Source organism: Columba livia, chromosome 10 (genome assembly GCF_036013475.1).
Source record: "Columba livia isolate bColLiv1 breed racing homer chromosome 10, bColLiv1.pat.W.v2, whole genome shotgun sequence".
In the NCBI taxonomy this organism is placed as follows: Eukaryota; Metazoa; Chordata; class Aves; order Columbiformes; family Columbidae; genus Columba; species Columba livia.
The window spans coordinates 10573473-10592739 of NC_088611.1; the positions used below are offsets into that span (position 1 = coordinate 10573473).

General features: G+C 40.3%; 1 protein-coding gene across 9 annotated transcripts in view; it reads right to left on the bottom strand.

Moving 5' to 3' along the window:
* The window catches only part of LOC102088268 (contactin-4), a 334360-nt gene that overhangs the window by 70440 nt on the left and 244653 nt on the right, over positions 1–19267 (bottom strand). For all 9 annotated transcript variants that reach the window (XM_065074577.1, XM_065074578.1, XM_065074571.1 and 6 more), the window contains 3 exons: positions 11531–11734; positions 4979–5081; positions 4166–4350 (listed from right to left, as the gene is read on the bottom strand). In XM_065074577.1, coding sequence (XP_064930649.1) covers positions 4166–4350; positions 4979–5081; positions 11531–11734 — 492 coding nt within the window. The remainder of the gene's footprint in view (positions 1–4165; positions 4351–4978; positions 5082–11530; positions 11735–19267) is intronic.

The following is a 19267-nucleotide window of genomic DNA, read 5'->3' on the forward strand; positions in this document are numbered from 1 at the left end:
TCTTCCAGGCTGTGTATGACAGTGTCGATCTGACTGGAAAGCCCAATGCCAAATTGCATGTTTTTGGTCATAATTCTGGCAGCCACACATTCCCAGGGGTAGTGCAGCTCCCCAGCCCCAAGCACCCCTGCAGGTCCTGGGGTGCCTTTTGCCTGACCAGCCAAGCATCCTCCCCAGTGCTGCTTTCTCAGTGCTGTTGCTACCAGTCTCATTAAATGTGCTTATTTACCTAGACTGGACACTGTTTTTCCTGGCTTCTGTTATTCAGACTCTACATATTGTTGGGGTGGGGGATATCAAGACATTGCACTGTCTCATCAGACAGAGTCAATATAGGAAAGTCTAAACACACACTGAAGTAGAACCCAAAGAGTAAGTGCTGGCACAACCACCTCTTTTCACACCTTGCATAAAAAAATACATTCAAATTTTTAAAAAGTTCAGGAGAACAATATGATGGTGTGGTGGTATGGAGAACTTCAGAGAGAACCTGGCCAAGGGACATCAGCAGAGCTGCAGAGGGCTGGTGAGACTCTCATCCATCACGGGAAAGGAATAAGCAGCCAAAGCTTATGTGCCTTATGTGTCCTTTGTGCTTGTGCATCTGCCTGTCATCTCTTGTCCTATGCTCAGGACAATCTTTGGGTTGTGACTGTCCATCTGACAAAGAAAGATCTGCCTGAAATGGCATCTAAACTTAACACGAATGAAACAACATCCATTATGATAATAGATAAGCATCACCTTGATACTGGTTTTATGAATGAAAAGGCAATATCTTTTTAAATTAGCGATCTACGGTAATATGTTTACTCTGCTTCTGCCAAAAGAAAAGAAAAAAAAAAAAAGAAAAAAAAGTTGGTGTTGCCTTTTGCTCGGGATATAAATCTTAGCCTTGCAGAGGGTTATCAAATTTAAAATTTATAAGCAGCAAGATTAAAAATAGAATCAGGTCAATGGGAGTGCTGCGCATCAAAACACACAGCTGACGGCAAGGCAGACCCTCGCTGCCAAGTTCAAGGGAAACGCAGGCGCTGGATGCAGCAGCGTCGGTGCAGTCAACACTGGGGCCAAGCCGACACTGGGGACATCCCCTGCCTCAGCCACGGGGATTCAGCTAGTGTGGGGCATGGGGGGAACAAGTTGCAAAGTCAGGAATGCAGCACAATATGTATTTATGGCTGCTGAATGAGGGTAGGAAAGAAAAGGTTTTGCAGTTTAATTTGCTAGTTCTTAGGGGATAATTGGAGGTACACGGTAGCTAGCTAGGAATGGCAGACAGAATAGGAATGTCAGACAGAACAGGAATGTCAGACAGAACAAGAGACTTCTAGCGAGAAAACAAGTGATATGTCGTTCAGAGTTATAATAGTCAAGGAAACAGGTATAAGTCACTGTAATTGCATTAACATTAACATGTTTTCTATCGTGTAGGTCTATCCATCAAGTAGGACATATACCACTCAGAACAAATGCTTTCGGAGAACAATAAAACTCAGCCTGTTGCAGGGGCTCAAAGCATAGAAAATGGAGGAAGAACAGATCTTGCATGTTTAATTAACCTTTCCTGCTACAACGAGAATGTCAAACAACTCCAGTGTCACTGATATGCTAACAGGAAAAAATAAACATTGATACAAGAATGAAATACAGCAAAAGTCAACCTTCCCTGACAACTTCCAGGAGCAATGAAAGAAGCTGACAACGGAGGGAACGCTGGATTAGCTACAGTGAGCAGACAAATCTGAATTTTTGATTTTTATTTTTTTTTAATTATTTTATTCTATTCTATGCAGGGAGGCAGATAACTGGGTTTAATGGAGTCATGCTGTTAGAGCCAGATTGCGATCTCCAGGGCACATGTCGTGACACAGCACGTCACTGCACACAGGCAGCACATCCGACCGCCCCTATCACATTCCTCCAGATTGTTCCCTTCTCTGGGAACCAGCCCGGAACCACCACAAGACTCCTGAAAAGTTCTGCCCACGTTGCAGTTCTATTTCAATAACGACATAACACTTCTCAGCTTTATATAGAAAAATGATTAAGGAAAATTACTTTCTTTCAGTTTCAATTATTCGTATAAAGTATTTACAGTAAGTCACCTTCCCTGAAAAAACTTTGCTGCCACGTGAAACTCCAGAAGCTAGCTCACAGACAGCAATTTTTTTTTAAGAGACATCTGTATTCAGTACTAAATGGCTGCCTAACACAAGCTATCTCTGAAAACTGGATGCTTATAAACTAGTAACTCATCATCCTCAGGACAGGGATGATATTTTAGTCAATTATCTTTAAAACCAGTAGCTAGGAGAGGTGGCAGGCCAATGGTTCTCCATAAGGAAGTCCTCTGCTCACATGAAGAAAAGCAGATGTAAAGATAGTTCCCAGCATCACAAACAGAGAGAGAGAGGGACACTCCTCTTCCCAAAAAAATCTTGAGCTTCTTTGCTGAAATGCCATCCTGAGTGTGAAAAGCAGCACTAGCCAAGGTGGCAGCTTTTGTGTAGGATCTGTAGTCTTCCAGCAATGGGATCCAGACTGGTAAATTCATTACAGTAATTAGATTATAATTTAATATATGCTATGGTGGGATTACACCAAAGGCTCGATTTACTGCTTTGCAAGGAAGGCAGGTTTGGCTGTGGGTTGAGTAAAACTATACAACTGATGAGTCTTTTCATTTACTGTCCACATGGGAAAAATCAGGAGAAACATGCGTTGCCTGATGAGAAGAAAAAGAAATCTTCAACTCTCTTAATTAAAAAAAAACCCAAACAAAACCCCAAAAACTTTAAAGGAACCCTGGGTTCTTTCCTTAACATGAAAGATTTTACTGTCTTCTTGCTATTTCTCTCCTTCTTGATGTCTTCTCATTTTACATTTTCCTTAGTTTTAAAAGGACAAAAAATGGAAGCCCCAAAAGTTTTAATTTCCAAATTAAACGCCTTTTAGAAATATTTCCAATTTTTTAACATCCCTATATGTGCCTCAAAAAAAAGCCCAAAACATTACTCACCAAATGCAATCCAGTTTTGACAGGATGGTTAACTCCCAAACTCTTTTTCTGTGGCAAATTTAGTATAAATCAAAAATATTCTTTTCATCTCTGGAGTTCAACCCAATGTTCCCTGCTGACAGGAGTTGGGCTCTCAGGAGCATTTGTGGGAGCAAACACTGAGTTTCTCTCCATGAGTTCAATAAAGAACGACACTCTATTATGCTCCTGAAGATGACAACAGGGTAGCAACAAAACAAAGTTTTGTATGATGGTGGCGAAGTCTCTGCACACCTGAATGTGGGGTATGTAACCTGCAGCCTTCTGCCCTCCAAAAAATATCCAACAGAAGATAAAAACCAAACCAACAGCCCATTTGGACCTCTAAAACCCTCTTGGCTACCCTTGTTCACCTCTACGGGGGTAAATCCCCAGTAACTCTGAACATGTAAAACTCTCCCTCTGCAAACTTTGTTCAGCTCCTAGAAACAGTTAATTTGCTTCACAAGATGGAGCAGTGTCCAGCAGAAATTTGGGGATGGGCAGACACTTATATCAGGACGAGGGGCACTAATGCATTTTCTACTTAACACAGAAGGCCTATGAAGCTGAAGTTTTCCATTTTTACAGTGCTCAAATCACTGGCTCTGATTTCAGCGTAAGAAGAGCAGGTGTACAAAGCTTTTGGGTGAAGAGGATTCTGCCAGCTCCCACATGCTTAAATCCCAACTTTCCAGGCTGGGCAACCACTGACCCCTCTTGAAAGCAGTCCTTGCTTGCTTACAAGCAATTAACATTTATTAACACAAGCTGAGGCAACAGAAACATAATAAATCCCGAGCTGTAGCCACAAAAAGGCTCCACCAGAATACTGGCTCTACCCTCATAGCTCCAAGAAGGCAAATAAGCCATTTGCAAGTGTTTTCTGCACATTATAATGCAAGTATCCTTCCAGCAATGCATTTTCGTTCCAACTGCTCTGATTCTCAAATTAATATGCACCATTCAGATAGGATTTATTTCAAATTACACCCTTTTTGAGATGTGCTGCTTGTAGAAGAAAGTAATTTTAAAAATACTCCCCAAAATTACTTTATCACAAAATATTAACTGCATATTGCACCCAATAAAATAAAACCCTCTGAAAGCACGAAGACTGCTTACCATAAAATATCAGTTGTCCTCGTGCCACATTTTTCCCTCTCACATTTTCAGCTACACACTCATAGAGTCCAGCATCTTCCTGCTGAAAATTTGGGATTTCAAGAAGTCCACTTGATCTGTGTCTTCTGGCTTTTCTGGGTATCTGTTTCCCATCTGCTCTCCTCCAGCTAATAGTAGGAACTGGACTAAAATAAGAAAAAAGAAATCAAAATAAGACTCATAGAAAAAACTATGCATCTTGTCCTGATAAGCACTTGCCTGATCAACTTAACACTGTTTTGTGTTTGAGGATGATGAAGACATGAAGAGTCTGAAGACTCTGGCACAAGATCTGGATACATTTATTATGGGTGGCTTGTATGTAATAAAAATAAACATATACACCAATGGCGTACTGCTCATGCATCCTCAAAAGCAGAGACTGTGTATCATAAAAATGTTGTTTTGACAAAGTTGAATTTTGGGTTCTGCTGTGACAATACACCCATTTTCTTACCGGTCCCACATTTTATTTTGAAAGTGTTGCCAGCGTTCACTCTAGAATCAAGAGACATGTTTTAAGTGTTGCATGAGACCTCAAAAGAGGAGATGCACAAACACATCTTTACAAAATAAGTTACATCTTCTCTCTTCCTTGGGAGTTTCTTTTTGGTGAGCAAAGCCCCTGTTCCCCAAGTCCCTTGTCTGTCACGAATGCTTGCAATAAGTAACCCCTGCCAAGGAAAGTGAAGACTGGCAAGTCTTGCAAACTCTACCGTATAGCACTATCAAAGTGAGAAGCTGGAAGAATAATAATAATGGATCAAAACTTACTTCCCCAAGGCAAAGCACTCCAGTTTCACTGTTGTTCCTTTTGCAGATGGAACTGTTTCTGGAAACTGCACTTCTATTTTCGGCTCATACTCTCCCATCACCCCTGTGAACATAAAATATATGCTAAGGCTTGGTTGAATTTTTGCAATAAATTCACAAGTGTTCCCGTGCTAGCACAGAGCTGTTCTATACATCATTACTTGCCCAATTAATCCATTCATTTTAAACACAGCCTGTTTCTAACAGCCGTGCAGTGTGGGCTTTTCTCCCATTTACTGCCAGAGGAATATCAGAACCAGTGCTCCATGCCATCTGCCAAAGATTAAAATTTCTTCATGGCTCTGCTACTTTTTGGTTCTGAAGATCCTGATTTTTGCAGGTAGCTTGTGAAATATACCAATAATAAGGGAAGTTCACCACCTTCTAGAAAATGAAATGTGGAACAAATAGTCATTAGAAAAAGTTCTAAAAGCACTGGACCTAATCAAGGCATCTATTAACTCCAAGATGCGCAGAGATCATGTACTCTTTGGATAATTTCTTTATTTTTATTGCCATGGTAAATCAGGTATCGTGGCAGCCTCTTTATGAGATTGTGTTTAAAAATTTGGGCACATAAAAAGGCCTTTATATTAATGATAAATGGCTACATTTCTACTCATTGTACTGTCTTAAAACCAGCACATCTAATTTCACCAATAGTGATTATCAGCTAATTGATGATTGCAGTTTAAATCAGAACTGCACAACACATCCTGGGCATTGGACAAGCACAGGACAGGCGAGGAGCAGGCAGGAACAGTATTGGATCAGACCAGATGAATGTCACCAGTATGCACAAATACAGAAATGAGATAGCATGAGTTTACAGAGATATTCAAAGTAAGCCAGGGCTGCTTACGGTGGCCTGTGATTGCAGAGCTGCTTTTTGTCTCCCTGCTTTGCAAAGAGGATGCAACAAAAGCCTTTTTTTCTTTACTTTTTCACAGTTAAGAGTTTTAAAGCTGAAAATGCTCAATATGAGGCTTACATCAAGTCTAGCTTTACTTGCTGACATGTATATTACCTGTTCTGGTGCAACAGCAGGTTATATCATCTTTCTTCCAACCCGTTAATTGCAAACAAGAACTGCTGCTACATTATATAAGAGTAGCTCCTGCACAACATCAGTTATCAAAATTAAATGAATTTATTAACAATGAGAAAAGTCTTTCCATAGTCATGTCCTGGCCAACACACACAGCAGGAAACCCATGAGTCTGTGTCAGCGCCGCAGCATTTACATACTATACAAACAAGAATTACATGGCACACTGCTCGTTAGGCCTCTGCACATTAACACTGCAGCCCCGAAGGGCTGGAAGTGGATGTTACAGTCGACATTATAAAAAATCCTCTCTGTTCTCCTGATTGCGACTTGCCAAATCTTGACAATCCTGCCTAAATTTCTCCACGCTAAACATCTGCTGGGTGAGTTTTGGCCAAGCCAAAACCAGTTACTGCCCCATGGTGTCCAAGGCCATGGTTGGGCACAAATGTCTGGGAGCAGCAGCACCTTTTGGCTGATATTAGAACTTATTCGAGATCTTTTCTTAGAAAAGCATTTCCATGTTTTGCAATGAAGACTGCAAATTTGGCAGAGGAAGAGCCCTTGAGGATATGTTTCCCATGAAAGCCTGGCCGGATTCAGGCAGCTGCCTCAGTTTAGAAGATGCTGCCTTTCAGATTAGAGACTTACCTGGAGAAATCACAGTCTCCATCACCCTCAAGTAAAGAGTTCCTCAGTGCCTGTGCCACGGGACATCCCCCACCCCACCACAGCCCAGGCGTGCGAGAAGAGAGGATGCAGCTCGTCCAAAACCATTCCACAGGCTCTGCCGGCAGCTGGCCGGAGGGTGGGAGATGACACCATGGCCAAATAACACAGGAGAAAGAGAGCTGCCCAGGGGAGCTTCCTGCCCACTGAGAAGCCAGCTACAAACCAGTCCTCAACTAGCAAAGTTGGATTCAAGACCAATTCACACGCAGACAGTCCTTATTTTTCATGCTGTTCCTAGGTGATTTAACACCTGACTTAGCCATGCAGGTGGAAGGGATGGGGAAGAAAATAAAAGGACTAAAATAGACACCAGGTTTGTAGCTTGGAGAACACTTTCAGTGTCATGGCACATCAGGTGCTATATGTGTTTGCATTTCAGAGGCTTTTATATTTTTCTTCCAATTTCAAGGCTTAAAAATGTGCTTTTGGATTAAAGTTCCAGGAATTCAGAAGCAAGCTAATTTGTCTGAGGAGATGATATGCATTTCCTGACAACACCTGTGAAATGTTAAAAGTTTAATTAGTCCATACAGCTGCTGCTGATGGTAATTTTATTGCAGGACTATTTTGGTTCTTTCCTACTATTACTGTTTTAATTCTGATGTAAAAAATCTAAAGCATATTTTAAAGAGAAGTAAAGTACTGCAAGAGCAGCAGCTCTCAAAACCTGTGTGGCTCTCAACAGGCTTTGCCTCGTGCTTGCTGCAGGGTCAGGGTGGCCCAGAGGGTCCCAAAGGTGGTGGTAGGGATGGCACCTCTGGTACCTGCTGCCCTTCCAGGGGAGAATGGTGCAGAGACTGTGGCCTTGAGGAGGATAGGGCAGCCAGATGGCAGACAGGTTTTGATTAAATGGAGGAGATGGTGTTGCAGGTTTGTTCCCTTCCAGTCCATACCACTCAGCGAGCTGCCAGACGGCTTGTTCGGCATTCAAATTTAAATCTTTTTTTTTTTTTTTTTTTTTTTTTCTGAGCTGCAATAAGTGCTGCAATACTAGTGGAAACCTTACTTCAGGCTTTAGGATCATTCTCGTTCTTTGGTGCTGTATACATTTAGCTATTTATTATATTTCCCAACATGAAAATAGCTCAGAGAGCCCTTTCTCCACTACCAGTTGGTAGCACTAGGGCTAATTCCCCTCATTCCTGCAAAATGCAAGCTGAAGCCCAACCTCAATACCTTGAGAAATCTAGAAAACCATAACAACCTTTATTTTTTCCTTTTATACACTAGCACTCTTACATAATGTGAAAGGGGGAGCTGCTTGTCATTCACAAAGACCTGTTCTGGAATATGGGTACACATTTCAAGAGAACGGGTCCCAAACTATAAATGTGCAGTTTCAGGGACTGCTGCACTTCCATAATATTGTCTGTAAATCTTTTACCCACCTGCATTGCAAGCATCCTCACCACAGCTACATGAAAATATTTAAACAGTGAGTGATTGCATGCATCTGTGGAAGGGAATTAAGGGACAGAGGAAAAGCATCCTTTTCCCAGCACACACTGTACTTTTTACACTGTGCTTATCACCATCAGATAACCTCTGTCCATAGAAGCAGAGTTTCAGCTCACACTGACCACAACAGCTGCGTTGGCACAGTCTGTTCCTACCACCATCCCATAGCCCTCTATGATATTTATCTCTCCAATGCGGAAAATCTGTCTGAAGATAACTAATGGGATAAGAGGCACCTTCTGTTTCCACAGCACAGCGACAGGGAAGGAAGCAGAGTTCTGTCAACAAGAGCATGTACTGCTGGTTACAAAAAAACGCTGCAAGTGGTGGGAGATCTGTAACTGCCAAGCCTTGCAGCTGAAAACGAGCAAAACACAAGCACAAAAGGCACAGGTGGGGAAGGCAATCTGCCTACAGGATCTGATTTCATGCCCTACACCCATATCTTTTCCTCTTACAGATTACAGCTGAACAGCCTGGCATTGTAATGCAAGCAGCACTTGAAAGAAACATGCTGAAAAGCAGTTTTTCCAAGATGATTACATTAAAATAAAATAACCACAACAAAGAAGGCAGGTATTTGATGTAAAAAGCCTAAATGATTCACAACTAAGTCTAAAAAACTTACTGCCATGAATTGTAGAAAAAATGTGAAAAGAAACCTCAGGGCTATAGGGAGATCTCAGTTCAGCATGTGCCATCCTGCACACCCACATCAATGAGCTGCTCCAAGGGAATGAGGAATGTTCATTAGTTCCATGAGAAGGTTGAGCATTGGATGCAGTAAGACTACCTGCCATGGGGCTCGTTCACCTATCTGTTAAAACAATCGAAATTCCTTAGACTGAACAGCATAGGTTCAGCCCAACTGTGAGCATCCAAGCTCCATTTTCTTCCTATAGCTCCAGAACTGGGAATTTTTGAAGTTTTTGAGTGAGAGATTATCTTTGACATAAAAGGAAAGAGTTTTCTGTTTTTTTCTCTCTAACTCAGTATGAAATAAATAAAAAACAAGTCTAGGCGCTATTCTTAGTTCTACATGACCAGTATACCTTTTGGATAATGTCTTACTCCACTAGTTTCTTTCAGAGAAACAGGGACCTATAATTAATTCTCTATGACAGCAAAAATGTTTTGCAGTTTAAAAATAACTTTGACTTCTGAAAAAAAGCCACAAATTTCACAAGGAGATTGTCTTATGGTACCAGGATTTTTGCAGAATTCACAAAAAGTACTTCAATGTGAAGCCAACCAGGCAATAACTTTGTAACTTTTAGCAACAAACTGTTTTATGAAAGATGCATTGGAGAAGGTCAGACACTCTGGCTGGGACACCAGCCTAGGGCTGAGTGGCTTCAGAGCTGCATCAACCCCTTGGTAACTGGGGAGCTGCTGGGGCAGAGGGACCCCCTGCCCCTTCTTCCCAGCTTGGTGCCTGCCTCGGTGGCAGCTGGAGGAACAGCTCAGTGCACATAAATTCACCAGGAAGACTCCATTATGAACATTTTTCCACTTAACTCGCTAATTGAAACTAAATGGAACTGAAACATTAGTTGTTGATGAGCTAGCCTCTGAGCCTACTAATTTAATGATAAAAAGTTGTAAGGAAAATAACATGTCATATATATTCAGATATACTCAACAGATATGAATACAAATGATAAACAAGACAACTTTCCCAGTGGAAATATGATGTGCCTCAGATTTAACTAGCTTCTGTTGTTCACACTTCTGAAGTAACATATATAATTTTGCTTTTTAAGTTTGATAGTGTGTTACATTCAGATTTTATAGGGTTACTCTATGTGAAATCAAATATTGAGACCTGCTGATTTTTAAAACGAAGCTTCCCTGTAATACTAGTGCAATCCTATTTTAAAATACACATTTAGCCCATCTTCAGCTTTGAATAAAGCTGTCTTGGTTCTACAGATACAACAGTACTTTGCTTGTTTAACTCAGGGATGTATTCCCCAGCCCCTCAGAGGCTCAATTACAGTTTCATATCTTTAATAAACAGCAGAGTACACTTCAAAGGAATCAGAGAACATTCCTGTGAATTATCTCAGGAAGGCAATCAGTCCCTGTAAATAAAGCAGAGTGCATGAAGAAGCAATGCACTGGGGTAAAGCCCTCAGTGAGGCACTTTACAATCATCCCAGCATCAGCCCTGTCTTGGAACGGAAGCTGACATCAAGCTGGATTGTGATAAATCGATGCACTTTCAGCTAGGTAAGGTTTGCATAAAAGTCCTGTTAATATAATACTTCAAAATATTTCTTCTCCAATGCTGAAAATGTTAATATGAGACAAATTAAAATATTCCTCTTTATCTTTCATACATCAGATGACTTAGTCTGGACTCAGAGGGACAGATTTACTGTCACTGCGTTTACAGAAATGCAGCCTTTCCTGTAACGGAGAGCAGATTTGGCACAGATCTGGAAAAACAACTGTCCCAGACGAACTGCGGCACTTTCTCATCACAACATTTCCAAACTCCCTGTCCACAGAAATGACGCTAATGTGAAGGGGACAGCTAAAGGCTGTAGTAGTCAACAACTGGCAAAAATGAGCCTGTATTCTACAAGCAAAGAATTTGTGTCAAATACCACTAGGTGACAATGGATCTTCTTCTAGAAGAAGTTTCTAATAGTGTGTTTCTATTTCTGGAACAAATGTCCTAACAGTTATCCTTTAAACAGACAAATTTAAATTAATTTTTATTACAAATTAGCATGCAAATTTATTTTCCTTATCTACTCAAAACTGACAATGATACAAATCAACTGTCCGTATAAATTTAGAATCCTCTTTTGGTTTCTTCTTGCTTTTTTTGTATTATTCCACAGACACTAAAAATAGCAACAATTCTGATGGGAAATACAGCCTGAGCTAAGAGTTACCAGAACAACGAAGTGCTTTTGTTCACTTTTGGGATGCAGGAAATCAGCAAAAATGTAGTATATCCAAAGTCTAAAGTCTATTTTATTTCCTGTCTTTGGCCAAGTGTCACCAAGTTTCTCTTTTATAATTATTGCCTGATACTGAGATTTGGCCACAGCGTCATAAACCCCACCGCCATTTGCAACTTTGAACCACAACTAAAGCAGATGTCTCCAGCCTCACTGAATTTCTGTGAAGGGGGAAAATCTCTCCCTTCACTCTGGTATAAATATTTCAGGCCATTTCTGAATTTCTGGATGACAGTCAGTCAAATAAAACAATATGAACTCACCAGCCCCAGCCCCCAATTCCTCTCCTCTAAGTCCTACCGTCATTCCGGAGGATGAGTGGGGTGGGGGGACCCAGGACCCTGCTGTCCGTCACCGTGTTCGTCACCACACACGTGTAGTTGCCCACATCTGAAGCTTCCACCTTCGCGATGTACAAGTTTCCAGTCTCTTGTGAAACGAAGCGGCGGTTGTCCTGGTGTACGAAGGTCGGGTACTCATTGAAGATCCAGGCGTAGGTGAGATCTGGAAGCACAAGGTACTACCAGCATGACACAGGGCACTGTCTGATGCTGAGCTCCATCACAAGTCAAACCTAGAGCCCCCAAATGATTTTCTCCTTGCCTCCTTTGGTTAGGGAAATTGGATATATCACAGCACATGAAATGACAAAAAGGCTAACATTTTGCAAGTTCTCATATTTATGGCTAGAAACATACATTTCCAACTGTGACACTTCTGAGCCAACACATGGATCTAATATTCTTGTATATAATGCATTTTACAAGAATCTCATATTTTTGTCATGGACATTTCAGCCTGATTCATGACCTTTTTTTTTTTTTTTCCTTTAAAGACAGTTCAGAGGAGGATCCGCTGAGCTGTATTATCACCCACCGTATGTTTTATTCCTTTGGAATTTCTGACTCAGCAAAACACTGAACCCTAAATTAAGCTGCTGTAATCTTTGTAATCTTCTCTGTGACTAATTAGATAAGTACACTGTGTATATATGGCATCTTTGGAAGTTATTTGAACAATGAAAGTGAGAGAGATGCCACAAGTGGTTGCAGAGTTTGCAAGCGAGGTTAAATGCAATATAACCCTATAAAATTTGCATAAGACTAATGCCCGAACACCCTGAAAATGTTTGAAGAACTAACATGAATACAAGATTGTTGTAGCTTTCTAAAGGAACACTAATTATGCTGAAAAGCATATTCTTAGTTTAATACTCTAATGAGCCATAACTGTAATTGACCTCAGCTACCATTACTTTAGAAAATACATTCTGCCCTCACATTCCACTGTTTACATATATAAGAGGCTGAACGCAGATTGTTGGCTTTTATTTATTTATTTTTAACAACAGGATTATAGAATGCCTACTCAGACTTTTAGCATGATATGATAATTATGTTTATGTGGGAATATCTAATCATCATATTTACACATGTGCATCTAATTATAAGTAACCTCATGCTGATGTCAAGAGGATGCTCAGAGCAAACAAGGTACCACTTCTCAGCTGGCTTATTATTTTCTGCAAGTAGTTAAGCTTTTTTATTTTTTTTTTTAATTTACTCTTAGTGAACAATTATCTTGTTCTCCAGAAGCATCCAGTAATGGGCCAATAAACATCACTACCCCGGAAGGCACAGAGGCATTGAAATTTGAGTGAATCTTCACATAGCAGGTTTCCACCAAAGCCCCCCAAGCTCTGCAATACAACAACATTTTGCATTGACTGTGGAATGGTGAATTGACTACATATTCCTCAGAAAAACCACAGAACTGGGAGGTCTTGCTGGATCAACAATCCCCTTCCCACTCTAACCTTCCCCAGAAGGTTATATAGCCCTACTCTTAAATATACCCTAGAAGCAGCAAGGGTTTTTTTTCCTACTTTTCTGTTGTAAAATGGTATTATTTTAATGCTAAGAAGCCTCTAATTTTCAGGTTAAATATTTTCATTACAAGTCTATATCCATGTGCTTCTGGGCTAATGATGCCTTTAGCCTAAAGTGTTCTTACCTCTTCACTAGTGTGAGCCATCAAGAGCCCTTACGCCTTCATTTTCAAGACAAGATTTCCGATCATATGATCGTTGTAGCCTCTGCCTTAGTAAAAAGATTTGAATATTTGTGTCATTTGAGCTGAGTGCTAGGTTGGAAATCCTGGCTAAGCAGGTCACAGGAGAGCAGAAGGCAAATGTAAAGTTGTGTAACAGTGAAGAGTTCTGATCAAAGAGAACACCAAATGGTGATGATCTGGGATTCCTCCAAACAGAGGAACCGAACACAGTAGGTGCTAAAGGAGACCTATTTCTAGAGCGGAAAAGATCAAAATCTCCTTAAAAGCCATCTTCAAATTCTACTAATTTGGCTACATAAAACTGAGGAACGTAACGAAGATGTTGCAACTCTGCCTTCCTTTCACTACAACAAATCATTGTCCAGAAAAAAATAATCTGCCTGAATTACACAGCCTTAGACACTAGGAGCAATCCATTATTGCTGTACAATATTTACAACAACTGGATAATTCTCTCTCTGTCTCAAACAACATGGGACTGATGGAATACAAAGCAGAGGAAATAACACAGACTGGAGCATCTATAAGTACATTTGCTTGTGTAGCAACATGTAAATAAATACTATATCAAACTCACTTTGATTTCCTTAGAGATCCTAGTGCAATATTTATGGCTTTTCAAACTTGACAGATTTCTTTTGATAAGGTTTCACATACTAATTGCTCTGGAAGTGATAGACAGTTCACATCCCATAGGCAATTTGTAACAACTGTGTAAACAGACACTTAAAATACAGCCTGAGATGGCTCCTGGTGACTGCACGTGATTGAAACATTTACCAAAGCTACAGACACGGAGTTTTTCAGTACAAAGAAAGAGCAGTAACAGGAAACTCGTGGTTCTCTAATTACACATTAGACTCTACATACTTGCAGAATTTACTACAAACTTCTCCTTTCTCATTTGGAGCCCTTTTCATGCAATTTTGCCTAATTTACAATGCTTTTAATTTCCTGTTTAAAGCACATTTGAGTAGCTCTATCAAACCGAGTATTTTCCAAATGTTTCTGACCCATACTTGCTGTTTTTAAAGATGAGCAGAAGCTCAGCTCACTGCAATCCCACCGAAAGCAGTGGAGCAACTGCCTGGTTATCCACTGCAAAGATCATACTTTGATACTGTCCCTTTCTTCATTGCCCTGAAGGTCTAGGTTTTCATGATAAATCAGAATGAGATGAAGATTTTTGGGTGACAAATCTTCACTTCTGTAATAATTATTAGGCAAGGACAGGGTGATGTACATTTTTTGTACAGATAATCTATGCACCCTGGCTCAAGCCGTCACCAGATAGATATTCAACCCCAAATCTTTTCTTGCTCTACCAACTACATAAAGACCATTTTCCATCTACACAAATGCATCTTGATGGCTTACACACACTAACACCACAGGCAGATGCTAGAAGGAGGAAAGTGGATTTATTTTTGCTGAAAGAATGCAAGTTTCTGCACACAAGGTCCCAAGTTGCTAGGTATTTGCTCTGCTGGTCCAAAGCAAAGACAACAATGACAGGGAAGAGTGTCCTAAATTAGTTAATATCATTCATCTGTTGCAAAGGAGCCTATGGAAAATTGAGGCCTGGGACAAGCAGTGAAGGTAAAGTTGGGAAGCTCACAGGTGTGTTAGCAGAAACTTCATGTGACTTTGGCCAAGAAGGATAGTGGAAGCGATGGACACAGACATGCAGAACTGTGAATCACTTCCAGACAGACACGTGGCAGGGAAGTCTACTGCATCATTAACCTCTTCTCCACATTCCCTCCCCTGCCACTACAGCAGAAGCTTTCAGGAGCAGCTCAATCACACAGAGACGACACAGTACACTTGCCATTAATATTTATGTCTCTGGGCAGGAGAACATGATAGGCAGTGCACGGCAGGTAGGTTATATGCTTCAAACATCCATCTATACAATATCAGACAGGAACAGTCTTGATTCAAAGCTCCACCGACAGCCTTTTACTCAAGTTGCTATTTACAAAGTTGTTTTACTTAAACGTGTGTGGCAGCAATACTAAACAAAAGAAGCCAGAATCCTTTTCCTTCACTCTTTTTATCCCTTTCAGAGACTGTCTCACGCCAGTTGATCCCGCTGATGCCCAGGCTACCTCTGTGTTTCAGGACCAAGTCTACTAACCACAGACACATATCCTCTATCACCTACAAATATCAATGACTATTTAAAAGTAGAATCCAAGGCCTCTTCGACTATTCCATGGCTAAATATAATGGTTTAACAAAATTTATAGCAGCCAGGTGCTGCCATCAACTTTAGGAATTAAAAAGGAAATAAATTATTCAAGCCACTTGAATGCAGATTTTGCAAATTTAAGGTATGTTTTTTTATTCTATCACCAGAGCACAGACAAATCCCACCCCCTCGCCCCCAGCAAAGACTCTCCTGGATCTGCTTGCCTTGATAAAATTCAGATGTTGTTGTTTTTCTAAAGCATTTGATGATAAACTCTTTTAAAATGTGAGTCTCTCCTTTGCTGCCCTAAGAATACTTGCTGCTTGAGACAAGAAACAAAGATAAAGACACTGTAAATTTTAAACTTTCTCTAAATGACAGCAAGCAGTAAAAAAAATGTTTCCGAAAGCTGAACAGAAATTCTGCTCTAAGTAATTATTATAATTAGACCACATGGTTTGCCAAAATGATGTTCTCTGGTCTTCTGTCTTGTTAGAACCATACAATTTTGTCTTTTCCTTGTCTTTGCCTTTAGTACAAGAAACCCTTTTCTTGATTTTTTTTTTAGAAGTCTCTTCCATAAAGTCAGGGCTGCCACTTAAATATGCCTCTGTATTTATTATAGGAAAAGCTATTGAAACATCAAGACTATGGTAACCATAAAGCTGAATAGAAGAATGAAATTTTGAAATTAATATTAACAAAAAATGAGGATAATTTGTCATTTTTAATAAGAACAGTGTGGTACAATACACTATTATTTTTTATAGGCATTACTGAAAGTTACAAAGATTAATCCAATCTTTAACAACTCCTATAATTTCTATATTATCACCTACTATGTTACTCTCAAGTTGGACAGGCATGAACTGCTTTTTCGTGTGAAACAAAAGATTTGCAACATTTCCTGTAAATCTTAATGCACAAAAACTACGGTGCATAAAACATGGCAAGAAACAAATAGGAAAATAAGAAAATCCTCCCTTCATAACAATCCCAAGCAGCCTAAACTATAATTGCAGTAGTACAGCATTTTGGAAGAGCAGTACATAATTTTGAGACATTTTGATATGAAAGGTCAAGGCTCATCACGGTATGCTATAAATAACAATTTAAATCCAGATACAGTGAATACAGCTCTGTGAGTTAGGTTTACACTTTCCTTGATCATGTACCTCCATAAAATTGTGATTGCTTTTTTAACTTTCCAAATGCAATTTATTCTTATTTATTATCTATGGGGAGTACTGGAATTTTGCTGTCTATTTTACCACACACCTCTGCTTTCACTGTCATAGATTGGGCCTTTCCAGATTACAGATGACAGCAACAGCGAAGTCACTGGAAGCTTTTCCTGGAGAGAAGCTTTTCTGCTCAGCCTGCAGTGATTGCAGTGCAACTGGTGGTAGCAAGGACCTGGATGTAGCATTGTGCTTTTATATGATTTAGCACAGACACGTGTTTCTTGGTGCTGTGTGTGTTACTGCCTGTGCCAGCTGCAGTCCGGGTTCCCATGAGAGATGGTGATGCGTGAGTGAGCCTAGACTGTCCTCACCCTCCAGCACGTGCTGTGTTCCAGCCTAGGAAGTACTGAATGGTCACACCTCCTATTTATTTAATGTATTCAGATACTGCAACAACATTTTGCCATGCAAAACCCCAACAATGCCCCATATCCCCCCCGCAACCAGTTAATAAAAGTTATTAACATTGCAGTGTCATATCCAAGTCTGGCCAAGACATAACTTTCATTTATACAGAAATATTAATAGGATAGCACTGCCCTGATTCAAGAGAGGGAAGAACCTGGCCATTAATACCACCTTTGTACACCTCTGAAACTGCACCCTGCAACAGGCTCGAGTGGGTAATGGCTCTGTCAATAACAGTGTTGCATAAACTTCATAAAAGACTCATTTTTGGTGAACAATTTGTAGATTTTTTTTTTTTTTTCTGCTTTGATTGCTTGCATTCTCCGGTGTTCAAATTTCTCTTAAGAGGTACTAACAGGGTGTTTTGATGGTTAGAGTAAATGTGGGCAATGATAAAGTGTAACTGATTATCTGATGAGTGTCCTGTGAATTCATACTGTATTCTCTTCTTGCTTACTAAATTTTGTTGACTGCTTGCAGGGGTATTCATAATTTCAGATTTCACTGGGATTTGATTAAGCAATCAACATCCATAGCCCTCTGAATACCATAACGAGAATGGGAAAGGAGGCTCAATGCACCACGACACACTGACTGAGAGTGCATTGGGGATGAGTAAAGAGGATTATCAGGAAAAGATGAATCCGCAGCACAATATACCAATATAGCACCGGTTCCCAAGGCTCCTGCCCACCCATACCAGTTGTCTGCTGGCAGCTGCACTGTGGATTCTGAAGTTTTTGGCGATTTTTCTCTTTCACAGTTTTATTTTAATAGTAAAGCTACACAAATTATGCACTGTACACCTTTTTGTTTGTTTTTGTGGGCCTACAGATAATTTCCTTGCCCTGATAGCACTTCGGATCAATTTTTTGTCTTCTCTCCTTAAATAATTGCCGAGGAATTTAAAGGAATGAAGCTGGGTGCAAACATCACTTGGTAATTCTCCCCTTGACTCCGTGCTCTGCCCTCTCCATCATACAGGGCTGCCCAGCTACATAACACCACAGCTTCAGTGCCTCAAATGCAAGTTTTAATAGGAAGAATAATGAATAATTAACAAGATTAATCTAAAGTTAATAATTCATTGCTGCATGAACCCTCATCTATGCTAAACCTGATGATGCAGTTACTTAGCAGCCAGCCAGTCAACCGTAGTCATGCAAAGAAAAGCGTTGTCCTTGCCAGACAGGACAGAAAAAAAGCACGTGCCCTTCATCTTCCCTAAAATTAGTGAATTGCTTTGCAGAATTTAACTCAGAATAATACAGAAGTGCCACTAGTCACTGTTGTTAGTGACAATATGGTGATAATGGGAATCACCATAAAGTTGTGAAATCATGGAAGGCAATGAACAGACTTTGAGGTCATCTCTCCAACCTGAGACACCTCTGAGGTTTTTCAAACTTTTTCTTACAAACAGTGTATGAATTCCAATATAGTCTAGCACGGCACAACACACACCAGTGTGTAACTGTGCCCATGTGTTTCTTAGTGCTGGTTTATGGTAACAGAAAAGCTGGATACATATATATATATGACATGTACATTAATGAGTCAGAAGAGTAGAAGAATGAGGAAAACGTACAAACAGCCAAGTTCTGTGTCAGACTCATCCTCATAGCAATTTGCAATGTGTGCAGGGCTGTGCTTGCTTCCCAGCCCCTTGACTCCATGCTCACCCAGTATGTAGAGCTTCACATATGGGTAATTAAAAAGGTGAGAAGTCTTAATTACCTGAAGCCTAATCAATAGTCACCTCTATCTGCTGCATCTCTATTTTTCTGTATCTCTAAAATAGTTAAATGTTTGATGGCTGTACACAATTGACCTGGCTTATCTCTCACAAACAGCTTCCAGCACCAGTCGATGGCTGGCTACACCGGCTGCCATAGCACCAGGAACATTAATGACTACTGCACTGCACTGCTGGGGATTTTGACAAAATTTTAACCTGAAGTTCCCTCAGGGAGAAAAATCAACAGCAGCTCTTATCTTTGACTGAACAGAAAATGTTATGTGATTGAGAGTTCCGTGCTGTTGTATTTACTACAGTTAAATACACAAACCAATTTTAAAAATGTCTGACGGGCAGCAGACACTCTCCCACACCACTAC